General features: G+C 41.8%; 2 protein-coding genes across 2 annotated transcripts; both read left to right on the top strand.

Moving 5' to 3' along the window:
- The first annotated feature begins 7,826 nt into the window (after window positions 1-7,826).
- LOC133977260 (probable inactive protein kinase DDB_G0270444) lies at window positions 7,827-8,672 on the top strand. The gene has a single exon (XM_062415360.1). The coding sequence runs from the start codon at window positions 7,827-7,829 to the stop codon at window positions 8,670-8,672; it is 846 nt and encodes a 281-aa protein (XP_062271344.1).
- Window positions 8,673-18,320: 9,648 nt separating this feature from the next.
- LOC133977258 (collagen alpha-1(IV) chain-like) lies at window positions 18,321-20,214 on the top strand. Its single transcript, XM_062415359.1, has 3 exons — window positions 18,321-18,339; window positions 18,668-18,969; window positions 19,237-20,214. The coding sequence occupies exons 1-3, from the start codon at window positions 18,321-18,323 to the stop codon at window positions 20,212-20,214; spliced, it is 1,299 nt and encodes a 432-aa protein (XP_062271343.1).
- Window positions 20,215-25,077: the final 4,863 nt, after the last annotated feature.

The following is a 25,077-nucleotide window of genomic DNA, read 5'->3' as shown; positions in this document are numbered from 1 at the left end:
CTCTAGTGATTGAATCAGACCCAAACCAGATGCTGGTCTAAGGCTGACCTCTGATGCTGCTCCTCACAGAACGAGCCGAGTCGCTGCCTTTCAGTCTGGAAGAAACTCTGGAAGACAAAGAGGGACAGAGTCAGACCTGGTTCAGGTCTAAGCTGTTGGTACCAGCATCAGTACCAGGATCAGTACCAGGATCAGTACCAGCATCAGTACCAGGATCTGGGTGTTTATGGCGTTCAGGCTGGTGGAGCATTGATCCAGCTGGTTCAGGTGACCAATGATGCTGTTCTCAAAGTTCTGCAGCAGGACTAACCTACAGACACACACAGTAACACACACACACACACACACACACACACACACACACACACACACACACACACACACACACACAGAGTAACACAGTAACACACACACACACACACACACACACACAGTAACACACACACACACAGTAACACACACACACACACACAGTAACACACAGACACACACAGTAACACACAGACACACACACAGTAACACACACACACACACACACACACACACACAGTAACACACAGACACACACACACAGTAACACACACACACACACACACAGTAACACACAGACACACACACACAGTAACACACACACACACAGTAACACACACACACACACACAGTAACACACACACACACACACACACAGTAACACACACACACACACACAGTAACACACAGACACACACACACAGTAACACACAGACACACACACACAGTAACACACACACACACACAGTAACACACACACACACACAGTAACACACACAGTAACACACACACACACACAGTAACACACACACACACACACACAGTAACACACACAGTAACACACACACACAGTAACACACACACACACACACAGTAACACACACAGTAACACACACACAGTAACACACAGACACACACACAGTAACACACACACACACACACACACAGTAACACACAGACACACACACACACACACACACAGTAACACACACACACACACACACACACAGTAACACACACACACACACACACACACAGTAACACACACACACACACACACAGTAACACACACACACACACACACAGTAACACACAGACACACACACACAGTAACACACACACACACACACACAGTAACACACACACACACACACAGTAACACACACAGTAACACACACACACACACAGTAACACACAGACACACACAGACACACACACACAGTAACACACACAGTAACACACAGACACACACAGTAACACACACAGTAACACACACACACACACACAGTAACACACACAGTAACACACACAGTAACACACACAGTAACACACACACACACACAGTAACACACACACACACACAGTAACACACAGACACACACACAGTAACACACACACACACACACACACACACACACACACACAGTAACACACAGACACACACAGTAACACACACACACACACACACAGTAACACACACACACACACACAGTAACACACACAGTAACACACACACACACACAGTAACACACACACACACACAGTAACACACAGACACACACACAGTAACACACACACACACACACACACACACACACACAGTAACACACAGACACACACAGTAACACACACACACACACACACAGTAACACACACACACACACACACAGTAACACACACACACACACACACAGTAACACACACACACACACACACAGTAACACACAGACACAGTAACACACAGTAACACACACTATGATTAGAACAGGTCGAGGATACAGAAACAGTAAACAGCTGTTAAGTTCGATTCTGATCGACCTGAGATCAACGTCTCATCACCCAGAGACAAAAATACATGTGAATTGCCTGTGCTGAGGTGGGGGGGGGGGGGGGGTCTGTGTTTATGTGGGTGGGGGGATCTGTGTATGTGGGCAGTACCTGTCTGAGGTGGGGGGGGGGGGGCTGTGTTTATGCGGGTGGGGGGATCTGTGTATGTGGGCAGTACCTGTCTGAGGTGGGGGGGGGGGCTGTGCAGGTGGGTGGGGCCTGTGCTAAGGTGGGGGTCTGTGTAGGTGGGCGGGGCCTGTGCTTAGGTTGGCAGGGCCTGTGCTAAGGTGGGGGTCTGTGTAGGTGGGCGGGGCCTGTGTAGGTGGGTGGGGCCGGTGCTAAGATGGGCGGGGCCTGTGTATGTGGGCAGTACCTGTCTGAGGTGGGGGGGGGCTGTGCAGGTGGGTGGGGCCTGTGCTTAGGTGGGGTCTGTGTAGGTGGGCGGGGCCTGTGCTTAGGTGGGCGGGGCCTGTGCTAAGGTGGGGGTCTGTGTAGGTGGGCGGGGCCTGTGCTAAGGTGTGGTCTGTGTAGGTGGGCGGTACCTATGTAGGTGGGCGGGGTCTGTGTAGGTGGGCGGGGTCTGTGTAGGTGGGCGGGGCCTGTGTAGGTGGGCGGTACCTGTGCTGATGGACAGCTGTGAGCAGTGAGGAGACGTGTTGTTGACTCTCTTTCAGCGACTGTTGAACTTTGGCTTCGACTTTCTTCCAGCAGTCCTGAAATTATTAACTTCATTAAAACTTGAAGATCAAACGTATTGATCATAAATATCAGTCATCAGTTGTTGGTACTGACAGTGAAGTGTTGTTCTAGTTGAGCTCTGAAGGTTTTGAAGGCAGCTGTAATGCCTGACTCCGGCTCATTCACAGGCTCCTCCCTCTTCACTGCTCCTCCTTCAAACTGCACCTCCTCTGCAGAAGGCTCACCTCCTTCAAACTGCACCTCCTCTGCAGATGGCTCACCTCCTTCAAACTCCACCTCCTCCTCTGCAGAAGGCTCACCTCCTTCAAACTGCACCTCCTCCTCTGCAGATGGCTCACCTCCTTCAAACTGCACCTCCTCCTCTGCAGAAGGCTCACCTCCTTCAAACTGCACCTCCTTTGCAGAAGGCTCACCTCCAACAAAGTGCACCTCCTCTGCAGAAGGCTCAGCACCAACAAACTGCACCTCCTCTTCAGAAGGCTCACCTCCAACAAACTGCACCTCCTCCTCTTCAGATGGCTCACCTCCGACAAACTGCACCTCCTCCTCTTCATAAGGCTCACCTCCAACAAACTGCACCTCCTCCTCTTCAGAAGGCTCACCTCCGACAAACAGCACCTCCTCCCCTGCAGATGGTGAGTTGAGCAGCATGATAACAGACTGAAGTGTAAACAGTTTCATCTTCAGATGGTTGTTCATGTGAAAATCAGTCACAGATCTGTCCATAAATATCTACATGAGTCCATCTCACTATATGCAGATGACATATTGTTATATATTGATATCCAAACCTCATCGCTGACACTCTTTTCAGGCTTTTCTGTCTCTGATGTTTGTAATTAATAACTTTGTAAAGTAGAATTATCCTGATTAAAATTGAATTATAATCATTTCCCAGAACAATCGTGGATTATTTCACCTGTCAGAGCGAAGGCTGATTCTTCTCCTGCTGACTGAGGCTCCGTCTTCCTCCTCTGGGCTGACGGGCCCTCAGTGAGTCCTGACAGGTATCCTTCACATGGACAACACAGCCAGGACTTAATCAATACAACTTTAAAAACACAGTAAAAAAGACTGATGGCAGGAACATAAACAATACAAATCTTATTAATGATCAATATAAAATGACTCTTTATAAGTCAAGCTTAAAGACCGTGTAAAATGAATTCAGACATTTTCTTCTAAACACATTAAATAGGTCATAAATGTGTTTATAAAAAAGGTGTAAAAAGCATTTCAACCATTTAGATTTGAATTGTGTAGCTAGGATTAGCATAAACCCTAACCCTGCTGCTGTAGAGGTATAAATACATTCAGCACACACTACTACTACAGTCTACAGGTAGCCAGTTAGCTGCAGAGTTAGCCACCGAGCTAGCCGCCGAGTTAGCCACCGAGCTAGCAGCTGAGTTAGCAGCAGAAAGCTCTCAGACCTAGCGTCCATGTTTCTGGTAGAGGTAGTGACTTTGATTGACAGGTGACACTTGGTAGGGGGCGGGGCTTCAGCGTTTGGGAGCAGAGAAAGAGGCAGACTATTACACAACTTTGAAGACTAATTTCACATATTTGGTGATTTTTTAAATCATTCACATTTGGCAGGGTGGTTAACAACACTTTTCTGTGGTATGTCAAACTCAGAACATTTTTATTATCACTTTACAGTCTTTAAAAATGTCACTTTTTTTGTTGTTAAAACCGTGTGTCATTAAAGTCAGAATTCAACATTTATAAACATCTGTCCTCCCTTCATTTTAAATCATTTCAAAATAGAGATTTAAACATTTGAAGAGAATTTGTTTTTAAAAGACAGAAAGTATAAAGACCTGAGTCCTGAGCTGCTCGCTTCCTGTCAGAGCCGAAGACTTCCTAAAAAAACAAACGGGTGAAAAAACACAAAACTTATTTTGTTCTTAATTGAGGAATAAAAGAAGAAATGAACCTTTGGTGAAAGAGAGCTGCTTCCTTGAGACTCCTTCACTGGTGAGACATCCAGCGCTGACCACACAGGAACACCTGACACACACAAAGTACTGATCCTTTCATTGATCCTCAGAAAATACAGAACTTCAGTCATTTATGGATCAGAACCTCCATCTGTCCTCTGTGTTCAGTGTCTGCTGGTTTCCATCAGAAACTGAAGACGTCACTTTGAACTGTTGACTGTTCGCCAAACGATCAACTGAGAAAATATCAATGGTTAAATTATTTATAACAGAATGAATAAAAGTCCTGAGAGACAAATGGACCTCACGTAGACTTCCTGTTAAAAGTCCTTTATACTATGTTTTTTACTACTAACCCTAATACTTCTCTTATTTCAGCCCAAAGACTGATTTTAATGGCCTGGAAGGTAAAGAGTGAGTCTAATGCATCCCATTAATGGATGGAGGAGTAGAACGATACGATAGAGAACGATGTCGTTGGTTCACTTTCAGAGAGATTTAATGAACCATAAAAACTCTGATAGCCAATCAGAATCTTTATTTATGTATCATAAAGCAGCTCTGCTCCTCTCTCAGCACTGACTGTAAACTGCAGCAGGGTTAGGGTGATTTCTTTAGAGAGTCTTTATTATAACAAAGATGCTGTAACTTTGTTCTCTATTATAATGTAAAAACATGTTAGTAAGCAGATCTGAGCTCATACTGTGTCTCTGCTGCAGCTGCACTGAAACACACCAAGCTGCAACATTTCATACTGAAACATCACAGCAGCTAGTGTCTGAAATACTGCTGATCAACACACTGAATCAGCTCAGAACATGTGAATGTATCTGTGTCTGCATTAGCTACAGACACACCTGTACTGGACACAGGATGTTATCGTTCTCAGTGTAGACGGACCAAAACACTAAATATCACCATACGCAGACGATAGTGTTGTATGTCAATAATCAAACAAACATATCCAGAATTATTCCACTTATTAGTGACAATAACTTAATAAATTCTCTCTCCTTTCTTCAGGATTCAGTCATCTCATCATTCATCCTGTACTGTTTGATTTCCTTCAGTGTGTCTGACCTGAGCTGAACGATGGTGTGGAGTGTCTGATGCGATCGAACAGGGACTCTGCTGGTTTCCTCGCTGCAGGCTGAAGAGAAACAAGCGCTGACATCAGCAACAGTCTGACACATCAGTGCTGGACAGGTACACCAACAGGTGGATGAGGCGTTACCGTGGTTACAGAGGAGCCGTCCTCACTGCTCGGAGACGACAGAGGCAGAACTAGACACCGACCAGAGGATCAGATATACAGACAATGAGAACAGCAGGAAGTATTCATACAATCACAGAAGTTACTAAAATAAAGATCTAAAGTTCCTTCTGAAGGAGTTTCATCATGTTTCAGGAACATTTAAACCCTCTGAAGATGTTCTTAAATCTCTGCAGACTTAAATTCCTCACGTCAGAAAGTGAAATAATAAACCCTAACCCTGAAGAGAGATCACCTGAATGAGACTGTAGTTAGATTTAGATTAAATGAAGAATGTTTGTAACCATGAACACACTGGACTCACTCTTCAGATGACTCTTCCTCTTTGGTTTCTTCCGGCTGTAGGACGAACCACTTCTGACAGCAGAGGGGGACGCCTGGACTCTACCACCTGAGTCTGTAACACGGGGGGAGCGCTTCATAAAAACACAAAACACAGTCAGATGTTTTTCTGCTGAGTCATCACTTTACCTGAGAGAGACAGACAGGTGGAGAGAGAGACAGGTGGAGAGAGACAGACAGGTGGAGAGAGACAGACAGGTGGAGAGAGACAGACAGGTGGAGAGAGACAGGTGGAGAGAGACAGACAGACAGGTGGAGAGAGAGACAGACAGGTGGAGAGAGAGACAGACAGACAGGTGGAGAGAGACAGACAGACAGGTGGAGAGAGAGACAGACAGGTGGAGAGAGACAGACAGACAGGTGGAGAGAGACAGACAGACAGGTGGAGAGAGAGACAGACAGACAGGTGGAGAGAGACAGACAGACAGGTGGAGAGAGAGACAGACAGGTGGAGAGAGACAGACAGACAGGTGGAGAGAGACAGACAGACAGGTGGAGAGAGAGACAGACAGACAGGTGGAGAGAGACAGACAGACAGGTGGAGAGAGACAGACAGACAGGTGGAGAGAGACAGACAGACAGGTGGAGAGAGAGACAGACAGACAGGTGGAGAGAGAGACAGACAGACAGGTACCGTGAAGACACTGCCTGCAACCTCCTCCAGCTGTCTGTGGTGTTCGGGGTCAAAGGTCAGCTTCACTGTCTGGCCTTTGCTGTCCAGGTGCATGATGGGATTGTTTAGGCGGACACTAAGGACGGTCTCTGCCCCGCTGCATTCTGGGAAACAGGACAGCATGAATGTGTTTACTGCACATGCTCAGTAGGATTAATCAGAACCTGATCAGAGATCAATGAGTCTGACCGTCATGTGTGAGCTGAATTCTGTAGTGATCCGTGTCCTCTGAGAGCAGGTGGACCGACCCCCACAGGAAGCTCTGAAACACACACACCTACTCTCACAATGCATCATGGGAGGTGTAGTTTTTCATGATACAAGAATGACCGTCCGTCAGTCTGCAGTCTGTCTGTCTGTCTGTCTGTCTGTCTGTCTGTCTGTCTGTCTGTCTGCAGTCTGTCTGTCTGTCTGTCTGTCTGTCTGTCTGTCTGTCTGTCTGTCTGTCTGTCTGTCTGTCTGTCTGTCTGCAGCCTGTCTGTCTGTCTGTCAGTCAGCCTGTCTGTCTGTCTGTCTGTCTGCAGCCTGTCTGTCTGTCTGTCTGTCTGCAGTCTGTCTGTCTGTCTGTCTGTCTGTCTGTCTGTCTGCAGTCTGTCTGTCTGTCTGTCTGTCTGCAGTCTGTCTGTCTGTCTGTCTGTCTGTCTGTCTGTCTGTCTGTCTGTCTGTCTGTCTGTCTGTCTGTCTGTCTGTCTGTCTGTCTGTCTGTCTGTCTGTCTGTCTGTCAGTCAGCCTGTCTGTCTGTCTGTCTGTCTGCAGCCTGTCTGTCTGTCTGTCTGTCTGCAGTCTGTCTGTCTGTCTGTCTGTCTGTCTGTCTGTCTGCAGTCTGTCTGTCTGTCTGTCTGTCTGCAGTCTGTCTGTCTGTCTGTCTGTCTGCAGTCACTCAGCATTACAGTGTAATTACGCTGCATTAGTACCTGAGGCTCATCGACGAAGAAACTCACACATCCTGATTGGAGGTTAAAGTCGATCCAGAACTCGTCCAGTTTGTCGTCGTTTGGACGAAAAAGCTGAAGAAGAAAAACGGACGACAGGTGAACAGATGAGGGAACAGATGAGGGAACAGCTGAGGGAACAGATGAGGGAACAGATGAGGGAACAGCTGAGGGAACAGCTGGAGGAACAGATGAGGGAACAGCTGGAGGAACAGCTGAGGGAACAGATGAGGGGACAGCTGGAGGAACAGATGAGGGAACAGCTGAGGGAACAGATGAGGGAACAGATGAGGGAACAGCTGAGGGAACAGATGAGGGAACAGATGATGGAACAGATGAGGGAACAGATGAGGGAACAGCTGAGGGAACAGATGAGGGAACAGATGAGGGAACAGCTGAGGGAACAGATGAGGGAACAGATGATGGAACAGATGATGGAACAGATGAGGGAACAGATGAGGGAACAGCTGAGGGAACAGATGAGGGAACAGATGAGGGAACAGCTGAGGGAACAGCTGGAGGAACAGATGAGGGAACAGCTGGAGGAACAGCTGAGGGAACAGATGAGGGAACAGATGAGGGAACAGCTGAGGGAACAGCTGAGGGAACAGATGAGGGAACAGATGAGGGAACAGCTGAGGGAACAGATGAGGGAACAGCTGAGGGAACAGCTGGAGGAACAGATGAGGGAACAGCTGGAGGAACAGATGAGGGAACAGCTGAGGGAACAGCTGAGGGAACAGATGAGGGAACAGCTGGAGGAACAGATGAGGGAACAGCTGGAGGAACAGATGAGGGAACAGCTGAAGGGAACAGATGAGGGAACAGCTGGAGGAACAGATGAGGGAACAGATGAGGGAACAGACGAGGGAACAAGTGAGTTTTACCTCTGTGGAGTCGAGGAAGGCTCTGCGGCAGGGGAAGCTGTGAATCCTGACAGACAGAAAACCTGATGAAGTATTGATCGTTTATCAGAATATTCTGATCAGTTACTGTAATCACCTCCTGCTGTCTCCTAGGAAACCGTTAACATAGTTCAGGAAACGCCGACAGTCCTGAGAGAGAGACAGACAGGTCAGAGACAGACAGGTCAGAGAGAGACAGGTCAGAGACAGACAGGTCAGAGAGAGACAGACAGACAGGTCAAAGAGAGACAGGTCAGAGACAGACAGGTCAGAGAGAGACAGGTCAGAGAGAGACAGACAGACAGGTCAGAGAGAGAGACAGGTCAGAGACAGACAGGTCAGAGAGAGACAGACAGACAGGTCAGAGAGAGAGACAGGTGGGACACTCACCACCTCAAAGTCTCCGTCTCTGATGTCACAGAAGGCGTTGCTGATGTCACAGCTAGAAAACCAGTGATTGGCTCTCTGCTGTCGCTCCTTCCTGGGAGTCAGACGACACAGAGCCTCTGATAGGCTGACCTGCAGCTCGTAGTCTGAAACACGACCAATGAAAACGCTTCAAACACAGACGGACTCAGACTGCTGAACAGTGACGTCGTTTCTACTCAGACTCACCTCCAACCGCTAGCACCGCGCGAGCTACATGAGAGCTGAGGGAGACAACCACTGGGTTACTGTGGGTGTGTGTGTTACTGTGTGTGTGTGTGTTACTGTGTGTGAGTGTGTGTGTGTTACTGTGTGTGTGTGTGTGTGTGTGTGTGTGTGTGTGTGTGTGTGTGTGTGTGTGTGTTACTGTGTGTGTGTGTGTGTGTGTGTTACTGTGTGTGAGTGTGTGTGTGTGTTACTGTGTGTGTGTGTGTGTGTGTTACTGTGGGTGTGTGTGTGTGTGTGTGTGTGTGTGTGTGTGTTACTGTGTGTGTGTGTGTGTGTGTGTGTTACTGTGTGTGAGTGTGTGTGTGTGTTACTGTGTGTGTGTGTGTGTGTGTGTGTGTGTGTGTGTGTGTGTGTGTGTGTTACATTGCGTCCGTGAGGTTCTGGTGGTTCTGGATCAGTCTCCGCTCTATTGGGCTCAGAGACTCCAGGATGCCGTTGAAGGTTCTGATCGCCTGGAAGAAAAAACAGAAGAGTAATAGAGTAACAGAGTAATAGAGTAACAGACTAATAGAGTAATAGAGTAATAGAGTAACAGAGTAATAGAGTAATAGAGTAATAGAGTAATAGAGTAATAGAGTAATAGAGTAATAGAGTAACAGAGTAACAGAGTAATAGAGTAATAGAGTAATAGAGTAACAGAGTAACAGAGTAATAGAGTAACAGAGTAATAGAGTAACAGACTAATAGAGTAATAGAGTAATAGAGTAATAGAGTAACAGAGTAACAGAGTAATAGAGTAATAGAGTAATAGAGTAATAGAGTAACAGAGTAACAGACTAATAGAGTAATAGAGTAACAGAGTAATAGAGTAATAGAGTAATAGAGTAATAGAGTAACAGACTAATAGAGTAATAGAGTAATAGAGTAATAGAGTAACAGAGTAACAGAGTAATAGAGTAATAGAGTAACAGAGTAATAGAGTAATAGAGTAATAGAGTAATAGAGTAATAGAGTAACAGAGTAATAGACTAACAGAGTAACAGAGTAACAGAGTAATAGAGTAACAGACTAATAGAGTAATAGAGTAACAGAGTAATAGAGTAACAGAGTAACAGAGTAATAGAGTAATAGAGTAACAGAGTAATAGACTAACAGAGTAACAGAGTAACAGAGTAATAGAGTAACAGATTAATAGAGTAATAGAGTAACAGAGTAATAGAGTAACAGAGTAACAGAGTAATAGAGTAATAGAGTAATAGAGTAACAGAGTAATAGAGTAACAGAGTAATAGAGTAATAGAGTAACAGAGTAACAGAGTAATAGAGTAACAGAGTAATAGAGTAATAGAGTAACAGAGTAACAGAGTAATAGAGTAATAGAGTAACAGACTTACAGAGTAATAGACTAATAGAGTAATAGAGTAACAGAGTAATAGAGTAACAGAGTAATAGAGTAACAGACTAACAGAGTAACAGACTAATAGAGTAATAGAGTAACAGACTAACAGAGTAACAGACTAATAGAGTAATAGAGTAATAGACTAACAGAGTAATAGAGTAACAGAGTAACAGAGTAACAGAGTAATAGAGTAACAGACTAATAGAGTAATAGAGTAACAGAGTAATAGAGTAACAGACTAATAGAGTAATAGAGTAACAGACTAACAGATTAACAGAGTAACAGAGTAATAGAGTAATAGAGTAATAGAGTAACAGAGTAATAGAGTAACAGAGTAATAGAGTAACAGAGTAATAGAGTAATAGAGTAATAGAGTAACAGAGTAATAGACTAACAGAGTAATAGAGTAACAGAGTAATAGAGTAATAGAGTAACAGAGTAACAGACTAACAGAGTAACAGAGTAACAGACTAACAGAGTAATAGAGTAACAGACTAATAGAGTAACAGAGTAATAGAGTAATAGAGTAATAGAGTAACAGAGTAATAGAGTAATAGAGTAACAGAGTAATAGAGTAACAGAGTAATAGAGTAATAGAGTAATAGAGTAACAGAGTAATAGAGTAATAGACTAACAGAGTAATAGAGTAATAGAGTAACAGAGTAATAGAGTAACAGAGTAATAGAGTAATAGAGTAACAGAGTAATAGAGTAACAGACTAACAGAGTAACAGAGTAATAGAGTAATAGAGTAACAGAGTAATAGACTAACAGAGTAATAGAGTAATAGAGTAACAGAGTAACAGAGTAATAGAGTAACAGAGTAACAGACTAACAGAGTAACAAAGTAACAGAGTAATAGAGTAATAGAGTAACAGACTAACAGAGTAATAGAGTAACAGAGTAATAGAGTAACAGAGTAATAGAGTAACAGAGTAATAGAGTAACAGACTAACAGAGTAATAGAGTAACAGAGTAATAGAGTAATAGAGTAACAGACTAACAGAGTAACAGAGTAACAGAGTAACAGAGTACTAGAGTAATAGAGTAACAGAGTAATAGACTAACAGACTAACAGAGTAACAGAGTAACAGAGTAATAGAGTAATAGAGTAACAGACTAACAGAGTAATAGAGTAATAGAGTAACAGAGTAATAGAGTAACAGAGTAATAGAATAACAGAGTAATAGAGTAACAGACTAACAGAGTAATAGAGTAACAGAGTAATAGAGTAACAGAGTAACAGACTAACAGAGTAATAGAGTAATAGAGTAACAGAGTAACAGAGTAATAGAGTAACAGAGTAACAGAGTAATAGAGTAACAGACTAACAGAGTAATAGAGTAACAGAGTAACAGAGTAATAGAGTAACAGAGTAATAGAGTAATAGAGTAACAGACTAACAGAGTAACAGAGTAACAGACTAACAGAGTAACAGAGTAACAGAGTAACAGAGTAACAGAGTAATAGAGTAACAGACTAATAGAGTAATAGAGTAATAGAGTAACAGACTAACAGAGTAATAGAGTAATAGAGTAACAGAGTAATAGAGTAATAGAGTAATAGAGTAACAGAGTAACAGAGTAACAGACTAACAGAGTAACAGAGTAACAGACTAATAGAGTAACAGAGTAATAGAGTAACAGACTAATAGAGTAATAGAGTAATAGAGTAACAGACTAACAGACTAATAGAGTAACAGAGTAATAGAGTAACAGACTAACAGAGTAACAGAGTAATAGAGTAACAGACTAATAGAGTAACAGAGTAATAGAGTAATAGAGTAACAGAGTAATAGAGTAACAGAGTAACAGAGTAATAGAGTAATAGAGTAATAGAGTAACAGAGTAATAGAGTAACAGAGTAATAGAGTAATAGAGTAACAGAGTAACAGAGTAATAGAGTAACAGAGTAATAGAGTAATAGAGTAACAGAGTAACAGAGTAATAGAGTAATAGAGTAACAGACTAACAGAGTAATAGACTAATAGAGTAATAGAGTAACAGAGTAATAGAGTAACAGAGTAATAGAGTAACAGACTAACAGAGTAACAGACTAATAGAGTAATAGAGTAACAGACTAACAGAGTAACAGACTAATAGAGTAATAGAGTAATAGAGTAACAGACTAACAGAGTAACAGAGTAATAGAGTAATAGAGTAATAGAGTAATAGAGTAACAGAGTAATAGAGTAACAGACTAATAGAGTAATAGAGTAACAGAGTAATAGAGTAACAGACTAATAGAGTAATAGAGTAACAGACTAACAGATTAACAGAGTAACAGAGTAACAGAGTAACAGACTAACAGACTAATAGAGTAACAGAGTAATAGAGTAATAGAGTAATAGAGTAACAGAGTAATAGAGTAATAGAGTAACAGAGTAATAGAGTAACAGAGTAATAGAGTAATAGAGTAACAGAGTAATAGAGTAATAGACTAACAGAGTAATAGAGTAACAGACTAACAGAGTAACAGAGTAATAGAGTAATAGAGTAACAGAGTAATAGACTAACAGAGTAATAGAGTAATAGAGTAACAGAGTAATAGACTAACAGAGTAACAAAGTAACAGAGTAATAGACTAACAGAGTAATAGAGTAATAGAGTAACAGAGTAATAGACTAACAGAGTAACAAAGTAACAGAGTAATAGAGTAACAGAGTAATAGAGTAACAGAGTAACAGAGTAACAGAGTAATAGAGTAATAGAGTAACAGACTAACAGAGTAATAGAGTAATAGAGTAACAGAGTAATAGAATAACAGAGTAATAGAGTAACAGACTAACAGAGTAATAGAGTAACAGAGTAATAGAGTAACAGAGTAACAGACTAACAGAGTAATAGAGTAATAGAGTAACAGAGTAATAGAGTAACAGAGTAACAGAGTAATAGAGTAACAGACTAACAGAGTAATAGAGTAACAGAGTAACAGAGTAATAGAGTAACAGAGTAATAGAGTAATAGAGTAACAGACTAACAGAGTAACAGAGTAACAGACTAACAGAGTAACAGAGTAACAGAGTAATAGAGTAACAGAGTAACAGACTAATAGAGTAACAGAGTAATAGAGTAACAGAGTAATAGAGTAACAGACTAATAGAGTAATAGAGTAATAGAGTAACAGACTAACAGAGTAATAGAGTAATAGAGTAATAGAGTAACAGAGTAATAGAGTAACAGACTAACAGAGTAACAGAGTAACAGACTAATAGAGTAATAGAGTAACAGAGTAATAGACTAACAGAGTAATAGAGTAACAGAGTAATAGACTAACAGAGTAATAGAGTAACAGAGTAACAGACTAACAGAGTAACAGAGTAACAGACTAACAGAGTAACAGAGTAACAGAGTAACAGACTAACAGAGTAACAGAGTAACAGACTAATAGAGTAACAGAGTAATAGAGTAACAGAGTAACAGAGTAATAGAGTAACAGAGTAACAGAGTAATAGAGTAACAGACTAACAGAGTAATAGAGTAACAGAGTAACAGAGTAATAGAGTAATAGAGTAACAGACTAACAGAGTAATAGAGTAACAGAGTAATAGAGTAACAGAGTAACAGAGTAACAGAGTAACAGAGTAATAGAGTAACAGAGTAACAGAGTAATAGAGTAACAGAGTAATAGACTAACAGACTAATAGAGTAACAGAGTAACAGACTAACAGAGTAATAGAGTAACAGAGTAATAGACTAACAGAGTAACAAAGTAACAGACTAACAAAGTAACAGAGTAATAGACTAACAGAGTAACAGAGTAACAGACTAACAAAGTAATAGAGTAACAGAGTAATAGAGTAACAGAGTAATAGAGTAACAGACTAACAGAGTAACAGAGTAATAGACTAACAGAGTAACAAAGTAACAGAGTAATAGAGTAACAGAGTAATAGAGTAACAGAGTAATAGAGTAACAGAGTAATAGAGTAACAGACTAACAGACTAACAGAGTAATAGAATAACAGACTAACAGAGTAACAGAGTAACAGAGTAATAGAGTAACAGAGTAATAGAGTAATAGAGTAATAGACTAACAGAGTAACAGAGTAACAGAGTAATAGAGTAATAGAGTAACAGAGTAACAGAGTAACAGAGTAACAGAGTAATAGAGTAACAGAGTAATAGAGTAATAGAGTAATAGACTAACAGAGTAACAGAGTAACAGAGTAACAGAGTAACAGAGTAATAGAGTAACAGAGTAATAGAGTAATAGAGTAATAGACTAACAGAGTAATAGAGTAACAGAGTAACAGAGTAATAGAGTAATAGAGTAACAGACTAACAGAGTAATAGAGTAACAGACTAACAGAGTAACAGAGTAATAGAGTAATAGAGTAACAGACTAACAGAGTAATAGAGTAACAGAGTAATAGAGTAATAGACTAACAGAGTAATAGAGTAACAGAGTAATAGACTAACAGAGTAATAGAGTAACAGACTAACAGAGTAATAGAGTAACAGAGTAATAGACTAACAGAGTAACAGAGTAATAGAGTAACAGAGTAACAGAGTAATAGACTAACAGAGTAACAGAGTAATAGAGTAACAGAGTAATAGAGTAACAGAGTAACAGACTAACAGAGTAATAGACTAACAGAGTAACAGAGTAATAGAGTAACAGAGTAATAGAGTAACAGAGTAACAGACTAACAGAGTAATAGAGTAACAGAGTAATAGACTAACAGAGTAACAGACTAACAGAGTAATAGAGTAACAGACTAATAGAGTAATAGAGTAACAGAGTAATAGACTAACAGAGTAACAGAGTAATAGAGTAACAGAGTAATAGAGTAACAGAGTAACAGACTAACAGAGTAATAGAGTAATAGAGTAACAGAGTAATAGAGTAACAGAGTAATAGAGTAACAGAGTAATAGAGTAACAGACTAACAGAGTAATAGAGTAATAGAGTAACAGAGTAACAGAGTAACAGACTAACAGAGTAATAGAGTAACAGAGTAATAGAGTAACAGAGTAATAGAGTAACAGAGTAACAGAGTAACAGACTAACAGAGTAATAGAGTAATAGAGTAACAGAGTAATAGAGTAATAGAGTAACAGAGTAACAGAGTAATAGAGTAATAGAGTAACAGAGTAACAGAGTAACAGAGTAACAGACTAACAGAGTAATAGAGTAATAGAGTAACAGACTAACAGAGTAATAGAGTAACAGAGAAATAGAGTAACAGAGTAATAGAGTAACAGAGTAACAGAGTAATAGAGTAACAGAGAAATAGAGTAACAGAGTAATAGAGTAACAGAGTAATAGAGTAACAGAGTAACAGAGTAATAGAGTAACAGACTAACAGAGTAATAGAGTAACAGAGTAATAGAGTAATAGAGTAACAGAGTAACAGAGTAACAGAGTAATAGAGTAACAGAGTAATAGAGTAACAGAGTAACAGAGTAATAGAGTAACAGAGAAATAGAGTAACAGAGTAACAGAGTAATAGAGTAATAGAGTAACAGAGTAATAGAGTAACAGAGTAACAGAGTAATAGAGTAACAGAGAAATAGAGTAACAGAGTAACAGAGTAATAGAGTAATAGAGTAACAGAGTAATAGAGTAACAGAGTAACAGAGTAACAGAGTAATAGAGTAACAGAGTAACAGAGTAACAGAGTAATAGAGTAATAGAGTAACAGAGTAATAGAGTAACAGAGTAATAGAGTAACAGAGTAATAGAGTAACAGAGTAACAGAGTAATAGAGTAACAGACTAATAGAGTAACAGAGTAATAGAGTAACAGAGTAACAGAGTAATAGAGTAATAGAGTAACAGAGTAACAGAGTAATAGAGTAACAGAGTAATAGAGTAACAGAGTAACAGAGTAATAGAGTAACAGAGTAACAGAGTAACAGAGTAACAGAGTAACAGACTAACAGTGTAATAGAGTAACAGAGTAACAGAGTAACAGAGTAATAGAGTAACAGAGTAACAGAGTAATAGAGTAACAGAGTAACAGAGTAATAGAGTAACAGAGTAACAGAGTAACAGAGTAACAGAGTAACAGACTAACAGTGTAATAGAGTAACAGAGTAACAGAGTAACAGAGTAATAGAGTAACAGAGTAACAGAGTAATAGAGTAACAGAGTAATAGAGTAACAGAGTAATAGAGTAACAGAGTAACAGAGTAATAGAGTAATAGAGTAACAGACTAATAGAGTAATAGAGTAACAGAGTAACAGAGTAATAGAGTAACAGAGTAATAGAGTAACAGAGTAACAGAGTAATAGAGTAATAGAGTAACAGAGTAACAGAGTAATAGAGTAACAGAGTAATAGAGTAACAGAGTAATAGAGTAACAGAGTAATAGAGTAATAGAGTAACAGAGTAATAGAGTAACAGAGTAACAGAGTAATAGAGTAACAGAGTAACAGACTAACAGAGTAACAGAGTAACAGAGTAACAGAGTAACAGAGTAATAGAGTAATAGAGTAATAGAGTAACAGAGTAACAGAGTAACAGAGTAACAGAGTAATAGAGTAACAGAGTAACAGAGTAATAGAGTAATAGAGTAACGGTATGAAATGAGTTTGAGGAGTGTTTCTTTACCTCTAGTCTCGGTGTGAAGATGATGTTTGGTTCCAGCGCAGACGCTGCCAACTGGAGAAGAACCCCAGACAGCTGACTGACTGAGAGACAGACAGGTGAGAGACAGACAGGTGAGAGACAGACAGGTGAGAGACAGACAGACAGACAGGTGAGAGACAGACAGACAGGTGAGAGACAGACAGGTGAGAGACAGGCAGACAGGTGAGAGACAGACAGGTGAGAGACAGACAGACAGGTGAGAGACAGACAGACAGGTGAGCAGACAGACAGACAGGTGAGACAGACAGACAGGTGAGAGACAGACAGACAGGTGAGAGACAGACAGGTGAGAGACAGACAGGTGAGAGACAGACAGGTGAGAGACAGACAGACAGACAGGTGAGAGACAGACAGGTGAGAGACAGACAGGTGAGAGACAGGCAGACAGGTGAGAGACAGACAGGTGAGAGACAGACAGACAGGTGAGAGACAGACAGACAGGTGAGCAGACAGACAGACAGGTGAGACAGACAGACAGGTGAGAGACAGACAGGTGAGAGACAGACAGGCCGGTGAGAGACAGACAGGTGAGACAGGTGAGAGACAGACAGACAGGTGAGAGACAGACAGACAGGTGAGAGACAGACAGGTGAGAGACAGACAGGTGAGAGACAGACAGACAAACAGACAGACAGGTGAGAGACAGGTGAGAGACAGACAGACAGACAGACAGGTGAGAGACAGACAGGTGAGAGACAGACAGGTGAGAGACAGACAGACAAACAGACAGGTGAGAGACAGACAGACAGACAGACAGACAGGTGAGAGACAGACAGGTGAGAGACAGACAGACAGACAGACAGGTGAGATACAGACTGGTGAGAGAGACAGACAGACAGGTGAGAGACAGACAGGTGAGAGAGAGAGACAGACAGACAGACAGACAGACAGACAGACAGACAGACAGACAGACAGACAGACAGACAGACAGACAGACAGACCAACCAGGAAGAGAGCTCTGACCCAGCAGCTGAAACACAGAAACATTCATTTGTTTGTTTTGTTGTTTTGGATCAAAAACAGAAGAAAAGTCAAACTTGATAAAGAACTACAAACATGGAGGAAATGATTGAATGTTTGTTAAAGCTGTAACTTATAAACCAGTTAACATGGAGAACAGAAAGAAGAGCAAAGAGAACCAAACATGAACAATCTGCAGAGATGGGAATGTTCCTGTAGCTGGGTTTGGGTTCCACCGGAGAACACTGAGGAACATTACAATGAAGGATTGTTTGAATAAAGAACGTCGATCAGCTTCCAAAACCAGGAGAGCCAGGAGTGCCGGGAGAACCAGGAGAACCAAGAGAACCAGGAGAACCAAGAGAACCAGGAGAACCAGGAGAACCAAGAGAACCAGGAGAACCAGGAGTGCCGGGAGAACCAGGAGAACCAAGAGAACCAGGAGAACCAAGAGAACCAGGAGAACCAGGAGAGCCGGGAGAACCAGGAGAACCAGGAGAACCAGGAGAACCAAGAGAACCGGGAGAGCCGGGAGAACCAGGAGAACCAAGAGAACCAAGAGAACCAGGAGAGCCGGGAGAACCAGGAGAACCAGGAGAACCAGGAGAGCCAGGAGAGCCGGGAGAACCGGGAGAGCCGGGAGAGCCGGGAGAGCCGGGAGAACCAGGAGAACCAGGAGAGCCAGGAGAACCAGGAGAACCAGGAGAGCCAGGAGAGCCGGGAGAGCCGGGAGAACCGGGAGAACCAGGAGAGCCAGGAGAGCCAGGAGAACCAGGAGAACCAGGAGAACCAAGAGAACCAGGAGAACCAGGAGAACCAAGAGAACCAGGAGAACCAGGAGAACCAAGAGAACCAGGAGAACCAGGAGAGCCGGGAGAACCAGGAGAACCAGGAGAACCAGGAGAGCCGGGAGAACCAGGAGAACCAGGAGAACCAAGAGAACCAGGAGAGCCAGGAGAACCAGGAGAACCAAGAGAACCAGGAGAACCAAGAGAACCAGGAGAACCAGGAGATCCGGGAGAACCAGGAGAACCAGGAGAACCAAGAGAACCAGGAGAACCAGGAGAGCCGGGAGAACCAGGAGAACCAGGAGAACCAAGAGAACCAGGAGAGCCGGGAGAACCAGGAGAACCAGGAGAACCAGGAGAGCCAGGAGATCCAGGAGAGCCAGGAGAGCCAGGAGAGCCGGGAGAACCAGGAGAGCCAGGAGAACCAGAAGAGCCAGGAGAACCAGGAGAACCAGGAGAGCCAGGAGAACCAGGAGAATCAGGAGAACCAGGAGAGCCAGGAGAACCAGGAGAGCCAGGAGAACCAGGAGAACCAGGAGAGCCAGGAGAACCAGGAGATCCAGGAGAGCCAGGAGAACCAGGAGAGCCAGGAGAACCAGGAGAGCCGGGAGAACCAGGAGAACCAGGAGAACCAGGAGAGCCGGGAGAACCAGGAGAACCAGGAGAACCAGGAGAACCAGGAGAACCAGGAGAACCAGGAGAGCCAGGAGAACCAGGAGAGCCGGGAGAACCAGGAGAACCAGGAGAGCCAGGAGAGCCAGGAGAACCAGGAGAACCAAGAGAGCCAGGAGAACCAGGAGAGCCAGGAGAACCAGGAGAACCAGGAGAACCAGGAGAACCAGGAGAGCCGGGAGAACCAGGAGAACCAGGAGAACCAGGAGAGCCGGGAGAACCAGGAGAGCCAGGAGAACCAGGAGAACCAGGAGAACCAGGAGAGCCAGGAGAACCAGGAGAACCAGGAGAAGCAGGAGAACCAGGAGAACCAAGAGAACCGGGAGAGCCGGGAGAACCAGGAGAACCAGGAGAGCCAGGAGAGCCAGGAGAGCCAGGAGAGCCAGGAGAACCAGGAGAGCCAGGAGAACCAGGAGAGCCAGGAGAGCCAGGAGAGCCGGGAGAACCAGGAGAACCAGGAGAACCAGGAGAACCAGGAGAGCCAGGAGAACCAGGAGAACCAGGAGAGCCAGGAGAACCAGGAGACTCCACTGCTGACATTAAGGCAAAAACAGCAGACTGGAGTTTAACTAAACGTATGTGATGAAGCTAAAATGGTTCTGGGAGAACTTCCTGTGGACAGTTGAGAACTTCCTGTGGACAGATGAGAACTTCCTGTGGACAGATGAGAACTTCCTGTGGACAGATGAGAACCTCCTGTGGACAGATGAGAACTTCCTGTGGACAGATGAGAACTTCCTGTGGACAGATGAGAACTTCCTGTGGACAGATGAGAACTTCCTGTGGACAGATGAGAACTTCCTGTGGACAGATGAGAACTTCCTGTGGACAGATGAGAACTTCCTGTGGACAGATGAGAACTTCCTGTGGACAGTTGAGAACTTCCTGTGAACAGATGAGAACTTCCTGTGGACAGATGAGAACTTCCTGTGTACAGATGAGAACTTCCTGTGGACAGATGAGACCAACATGGAGCTTTTTGGTAATGATGTCATTGTTTACAGGAAATGAAGTGAGGCCTTCAAAGTAAAGCTCCCTTCAGTGGCAGCGGATGTGTTGACTGTGTGATGACATCATGATAAACAACGTAAAGCCCAGTGTAGCCTAACACAGGTCAGAGGTCAGAGGTCACAGAGCAGCAGGAACAGTTTGGTCTTCAGGAACAGGAAGTGATTGATCAGGAACAGGAAGTGATTGATCAGGAACAGGAAGTGATTGATCTCAGTGTTTAAGTTAAGGATCATTTAGTTTCTGGGTTCTGTGAGGAACCTTTTCCTCTTTTTTGTTCTGATGCAACAAAATAAACATTTATAATAATTACTGATCTGAGACCATCAGACAGCAGAACCTGACCCGTGTCCTTCAGACCAGGTTTACACACAGAGACCAGATCCAGATCCTCACCAGGAAGTAGTCATAGAAGCCGTCATTGAGTGTCAGCAGCGGGTCGGAGTTCTTCTGGAGGTCAGAGGTCAGGAGGTCCCGGACCTTTTGGTACCAGGTGAGCACCTGAAGACAAACACAGGTCAGCTGATCAGCAGGTGATCAGCTGATCAGCAGGTGATCAGATCAATAATCACCTTAGAGGTGAGTCCTCGGTCCAGCAGCGCCTGCAGGTCGTCTCTGTTCTCTGACAGAACCTCTACGGACCTCAGCACCACCCGGACCCTGCCGAACCCGGAGCTGCTCAGCTCCTGCACACAAAACAGCTGTTACCATGGAGACCACACCCCCGGTCAGTTACCATAGAGACCACACCCCCGGCCCGTTACCATGGAGACCACACCCCCGGCCCGTTACCTTGGTAACCAGCTGGTCCAGTCTGGTCAGCACTGTGCTGTTCAGACCTTCAGACTGAAGAAGAGAAACCAGCTGAGAGGAATCACCACGAGATACACACTCCTCCATCTTTACATCTAACTGACACACACACACACACACACACACACACACACACACACACACACACACACACACACACACACACACACACACACACACACACACACACACACACACACACACACACACACACACACACACACACACACACACACACACACACACACGTTGTTGGAGACCGTGAAACTTTTCTATTGAAAATAAAGAGTGTGCAGTAAAGCTTGTTCATGGTGATTAATAAATATAATAAATATAATAAATATAATAAATATAATACATATAATAAATATAATACATATAATAAATATAATAAATATAATAAATATAATAAATATAAATATAATAAATATAATAAATAGAATAAATATAAATATAAATATAATAAATATAATAAATAGAATAAATATAAATATAATAAATAGAATAAATAGAATAAATATACATATAATAAATATAATAAATAGAATAAATATAAATAGAATAAATATAATACATATAATAAATATAATAAATATAATAAATATAATACATATAATAAATATACATATAATAAATATAATATGTATTATACATATAGATATTAATGTATTACAGCCTCTGATCCAAACCATCAATATGATCAATAACATGTTAAACAAGCAGTTTAAACAATAATCAATAATCAGGTGTATTTACCATCGCTGCTGTGTCCGCTACGGTCTGAGCATCGGGAGCGCGCACAGCTGCTGCTCGTTAACCTTAATGAGCTGCAGGCCGGGTGTGTGTGTGTGTGTGTTACCGTGTGTGTGTGTGTGTGTGTGTGTTCTCTGCTCCTCCAGCAGAGGGCGCTGTGCATCTACAAGCTGCTGGAGGAAAAATATCAAACTTCTTCTGAATATAAAGAAAATGAAGAAAATGAAGAAAATAAATAATATAAATAATATGAATAATATAAATAATATGAATAATATAAATAATATAAATAATATGAATGATATAAATAATATAAATAATATAAATAATATGAATGATATAAATAATATAAATAATATAAATAATATGAATGATATAAATAATATAAAGAATATAAATATGTTTCTGGTCATTTTAATTGTATAGATAAATGTCTGAGATGATTAAGCTTCATGGGTAAATTAAAGGTTGATTAAAGAATTGTTTAAATCTGGATTTATTATTTATACTTTAATAAATTAATTATAAAAAGTAAGATTTTTAAAGTGTTTTCAGTTCATCACCAAAATAAATGAAGTTTCATATTTTAAAGGCTTTTCAGGGTCTGAAGGTAAAAACACAATAATAATATAATAATAATAATAATAATAATAATAATAATAATAATAATAAATATAATAAATATAATAAATATAATAAATATAATAAATATAATAATAATAATAATAATAATAAATATAATAATAATAATAATAATAATAATAATAATAATAATAATAATAATAATAATATAATAATAATAATAATAATAATAATAATAATAATAAATATAATAATAATAATAATAATAATAATAATAATAATAATAAATATAATAATAATACATTTATTTAGCATCTTTCACTGAAACAAAGGCAATAAAAACATTAAATTAAAGAGGCTGAAGAAAGAAAAGCAATAAAATAGAAATGAAAACATAAAGCAGCTCGTCCTCCAACTGGAAGATCGGAGGTTCGATTCCCGGCTCCTCCTCAGGTCCAAACTGAACCCCAAACTGCTCCCGTTGCTATGCCAACAGTGTATGAATGGTTAACTTCCTGTGATGAGCAGGTAGAGACAGACAGACAGGTAGAGACAGACAGACAGGTAGAGACAGACAGACAGGTAGAGACAGACAGACAGACAGACAGGTAGAGACAGACAGACAGGTAGAGACAGACAGGTAGAGACAGACAGGTAGAGACAGACAGGTAGAGACAGACAGACAGGTAGAGACAGACAGACAGGTAGAGACAGACAGACAGGTAGAGACAGACAGACAGACAGACAGGTAGAGACAGACAGACAGGTAGAGACAGACAGGTAGAGACAGACAGGTAGAGACAGACAGACAGACAGACAGACAGGTAGAGACAGACAGGTAGAGACAGACAGACAGACAGACAGGTAGAGACAGACAGGCAGGTAGAGACAGACAGGTAGAGACAGACAGACAGACAGGTAGAGACAGACAGACAGGTAGAGACAGACAGACAGACAGGTAGAGACAGACAGGTAGAGACAGACAGACAGACAGACAGACAGACAGACAGACAGACAGACAGACAGACAGACAGACAGACAGACAGACAGACAGACAGACAGACAGACAGACAGACAGGTAGAAACAGGTGAGCAGGTAACTTCAGACCTGTCGTCCTCTAATTGATGACTAATGAGATGTTTGTTTTAGGAGAAACATTGAAGTGTTGACACAACACACACACAACACACACACACACACACACACACACACACACACACACACACACACACACACTCTGATTCAGCAGCTTTAAAAGCATGAAGAAGACGTTGTGTCCGGTCAGCTGATCAACAGGAAGTGATATATTATTATTATGACATCATCAGATGATTAATAGTGATATATTATTATTATGACATCATCAGATTATATTATTATTATGACATCATTAGATTATTAATAGTGAAGCATCAGTGTTAGAGCAGCATGTTACTGTTGTAGCTGCTGGAGGTGGAGCTAGTTTACACTACTTTATATACAGTTAGCTAGTTTACACTACTTTATATACAGTTAGCTAGTTTAGTCCAGTGGTTCCCAACCTAGGGGTGGGGCCCCTCCAAAGGGTCAGCAGGTAAATGTGAGGGGTGAGGAAAGAAGTACTAGTACCTCTAACTGTACTACAGTAAAGTACAAGTACCTCTAACTGTACTACAGTAAAGTACAAGTACCTCTAACTGTACTACAGTAAAGTACAAGTACCTCTAACTGTACTACAGTAAAGTACTAGTACCTCTAACTGTACTACAGTAAAGTACAAGTACCTCTAACTGTACTACAGTAAAGTACAAGTACCTCAAACTGTACTACAGTAAAGTACAAGTACCTCTAACTGTACTACAGTAAAGTACTAGTACCTCAAACTGTACTACAGTAAAGTACTAGTACCTCTAACTGTACTACAGTAAAGTACAAGTACCTCTAACTGTACTACAGTAAAGTACAAGTACCTCTAACTGTACTACAGTAAAGTACTAGTACCTCTAACTGTACTACAGTAAAGTACAAGTACCTCTAACTGTACTACAGTAAAGTACAAGTACCTCTAACTGTACTACAGTAAAGTACTAGTACCTCTAACTGTACTACAGTAAAGTACTAGTACCTCTAACTGTACTACAGTAAAGTACTATATTACTATACTATAGTACTACTCAGTATAGTACTATACAGAGTAGTACTGCAGTATATTTCCTCCCAGCTGTAGCCTCCCCCCCCCCCCCCCCCCCCCCTCCTCTCAGGCTCGTGACACTCTCACCTGTTCTTTCACTTCTTACCTGAGACTCAGCG

Source organism: Scomber scombrus, unplaced genomic scaffold (genome assembly GCF_963691925.1).
Source record: "Scomber scombrus unplaced genomic scaffold, fScoSco1.1 SCAFFOLD_59, whole genome shotgun sequence".
NCBI lineage: Eukaryota > Metazoa > Chordata > Actinopteri > Scombriformes > Scombridae > Scomber > Scomber scombrus.
Note: the sequence above shows the minus strand (reverse complement) of the source record. Positions and strands in the feature narration are given on the sequence as shown.

Coding starts and splice junctions, on each gene's coding strand:
- LOC133977260 (XM_062415360.1), top strand. CDS start 7,827: ATGAGGGAACAGATGAGGGAACAGCTGAGGGAACAGATGAGGGAACAG.
- LOC133977258 (XM_062415359.1), top strand. Junction 18,970..19,236: donor AACCAGGAGAACCAAGAGAA/CCAGGAGAACCA, acceptor GGAGAACCAGGA/GAGCCGGGAGAACCAGGAGA.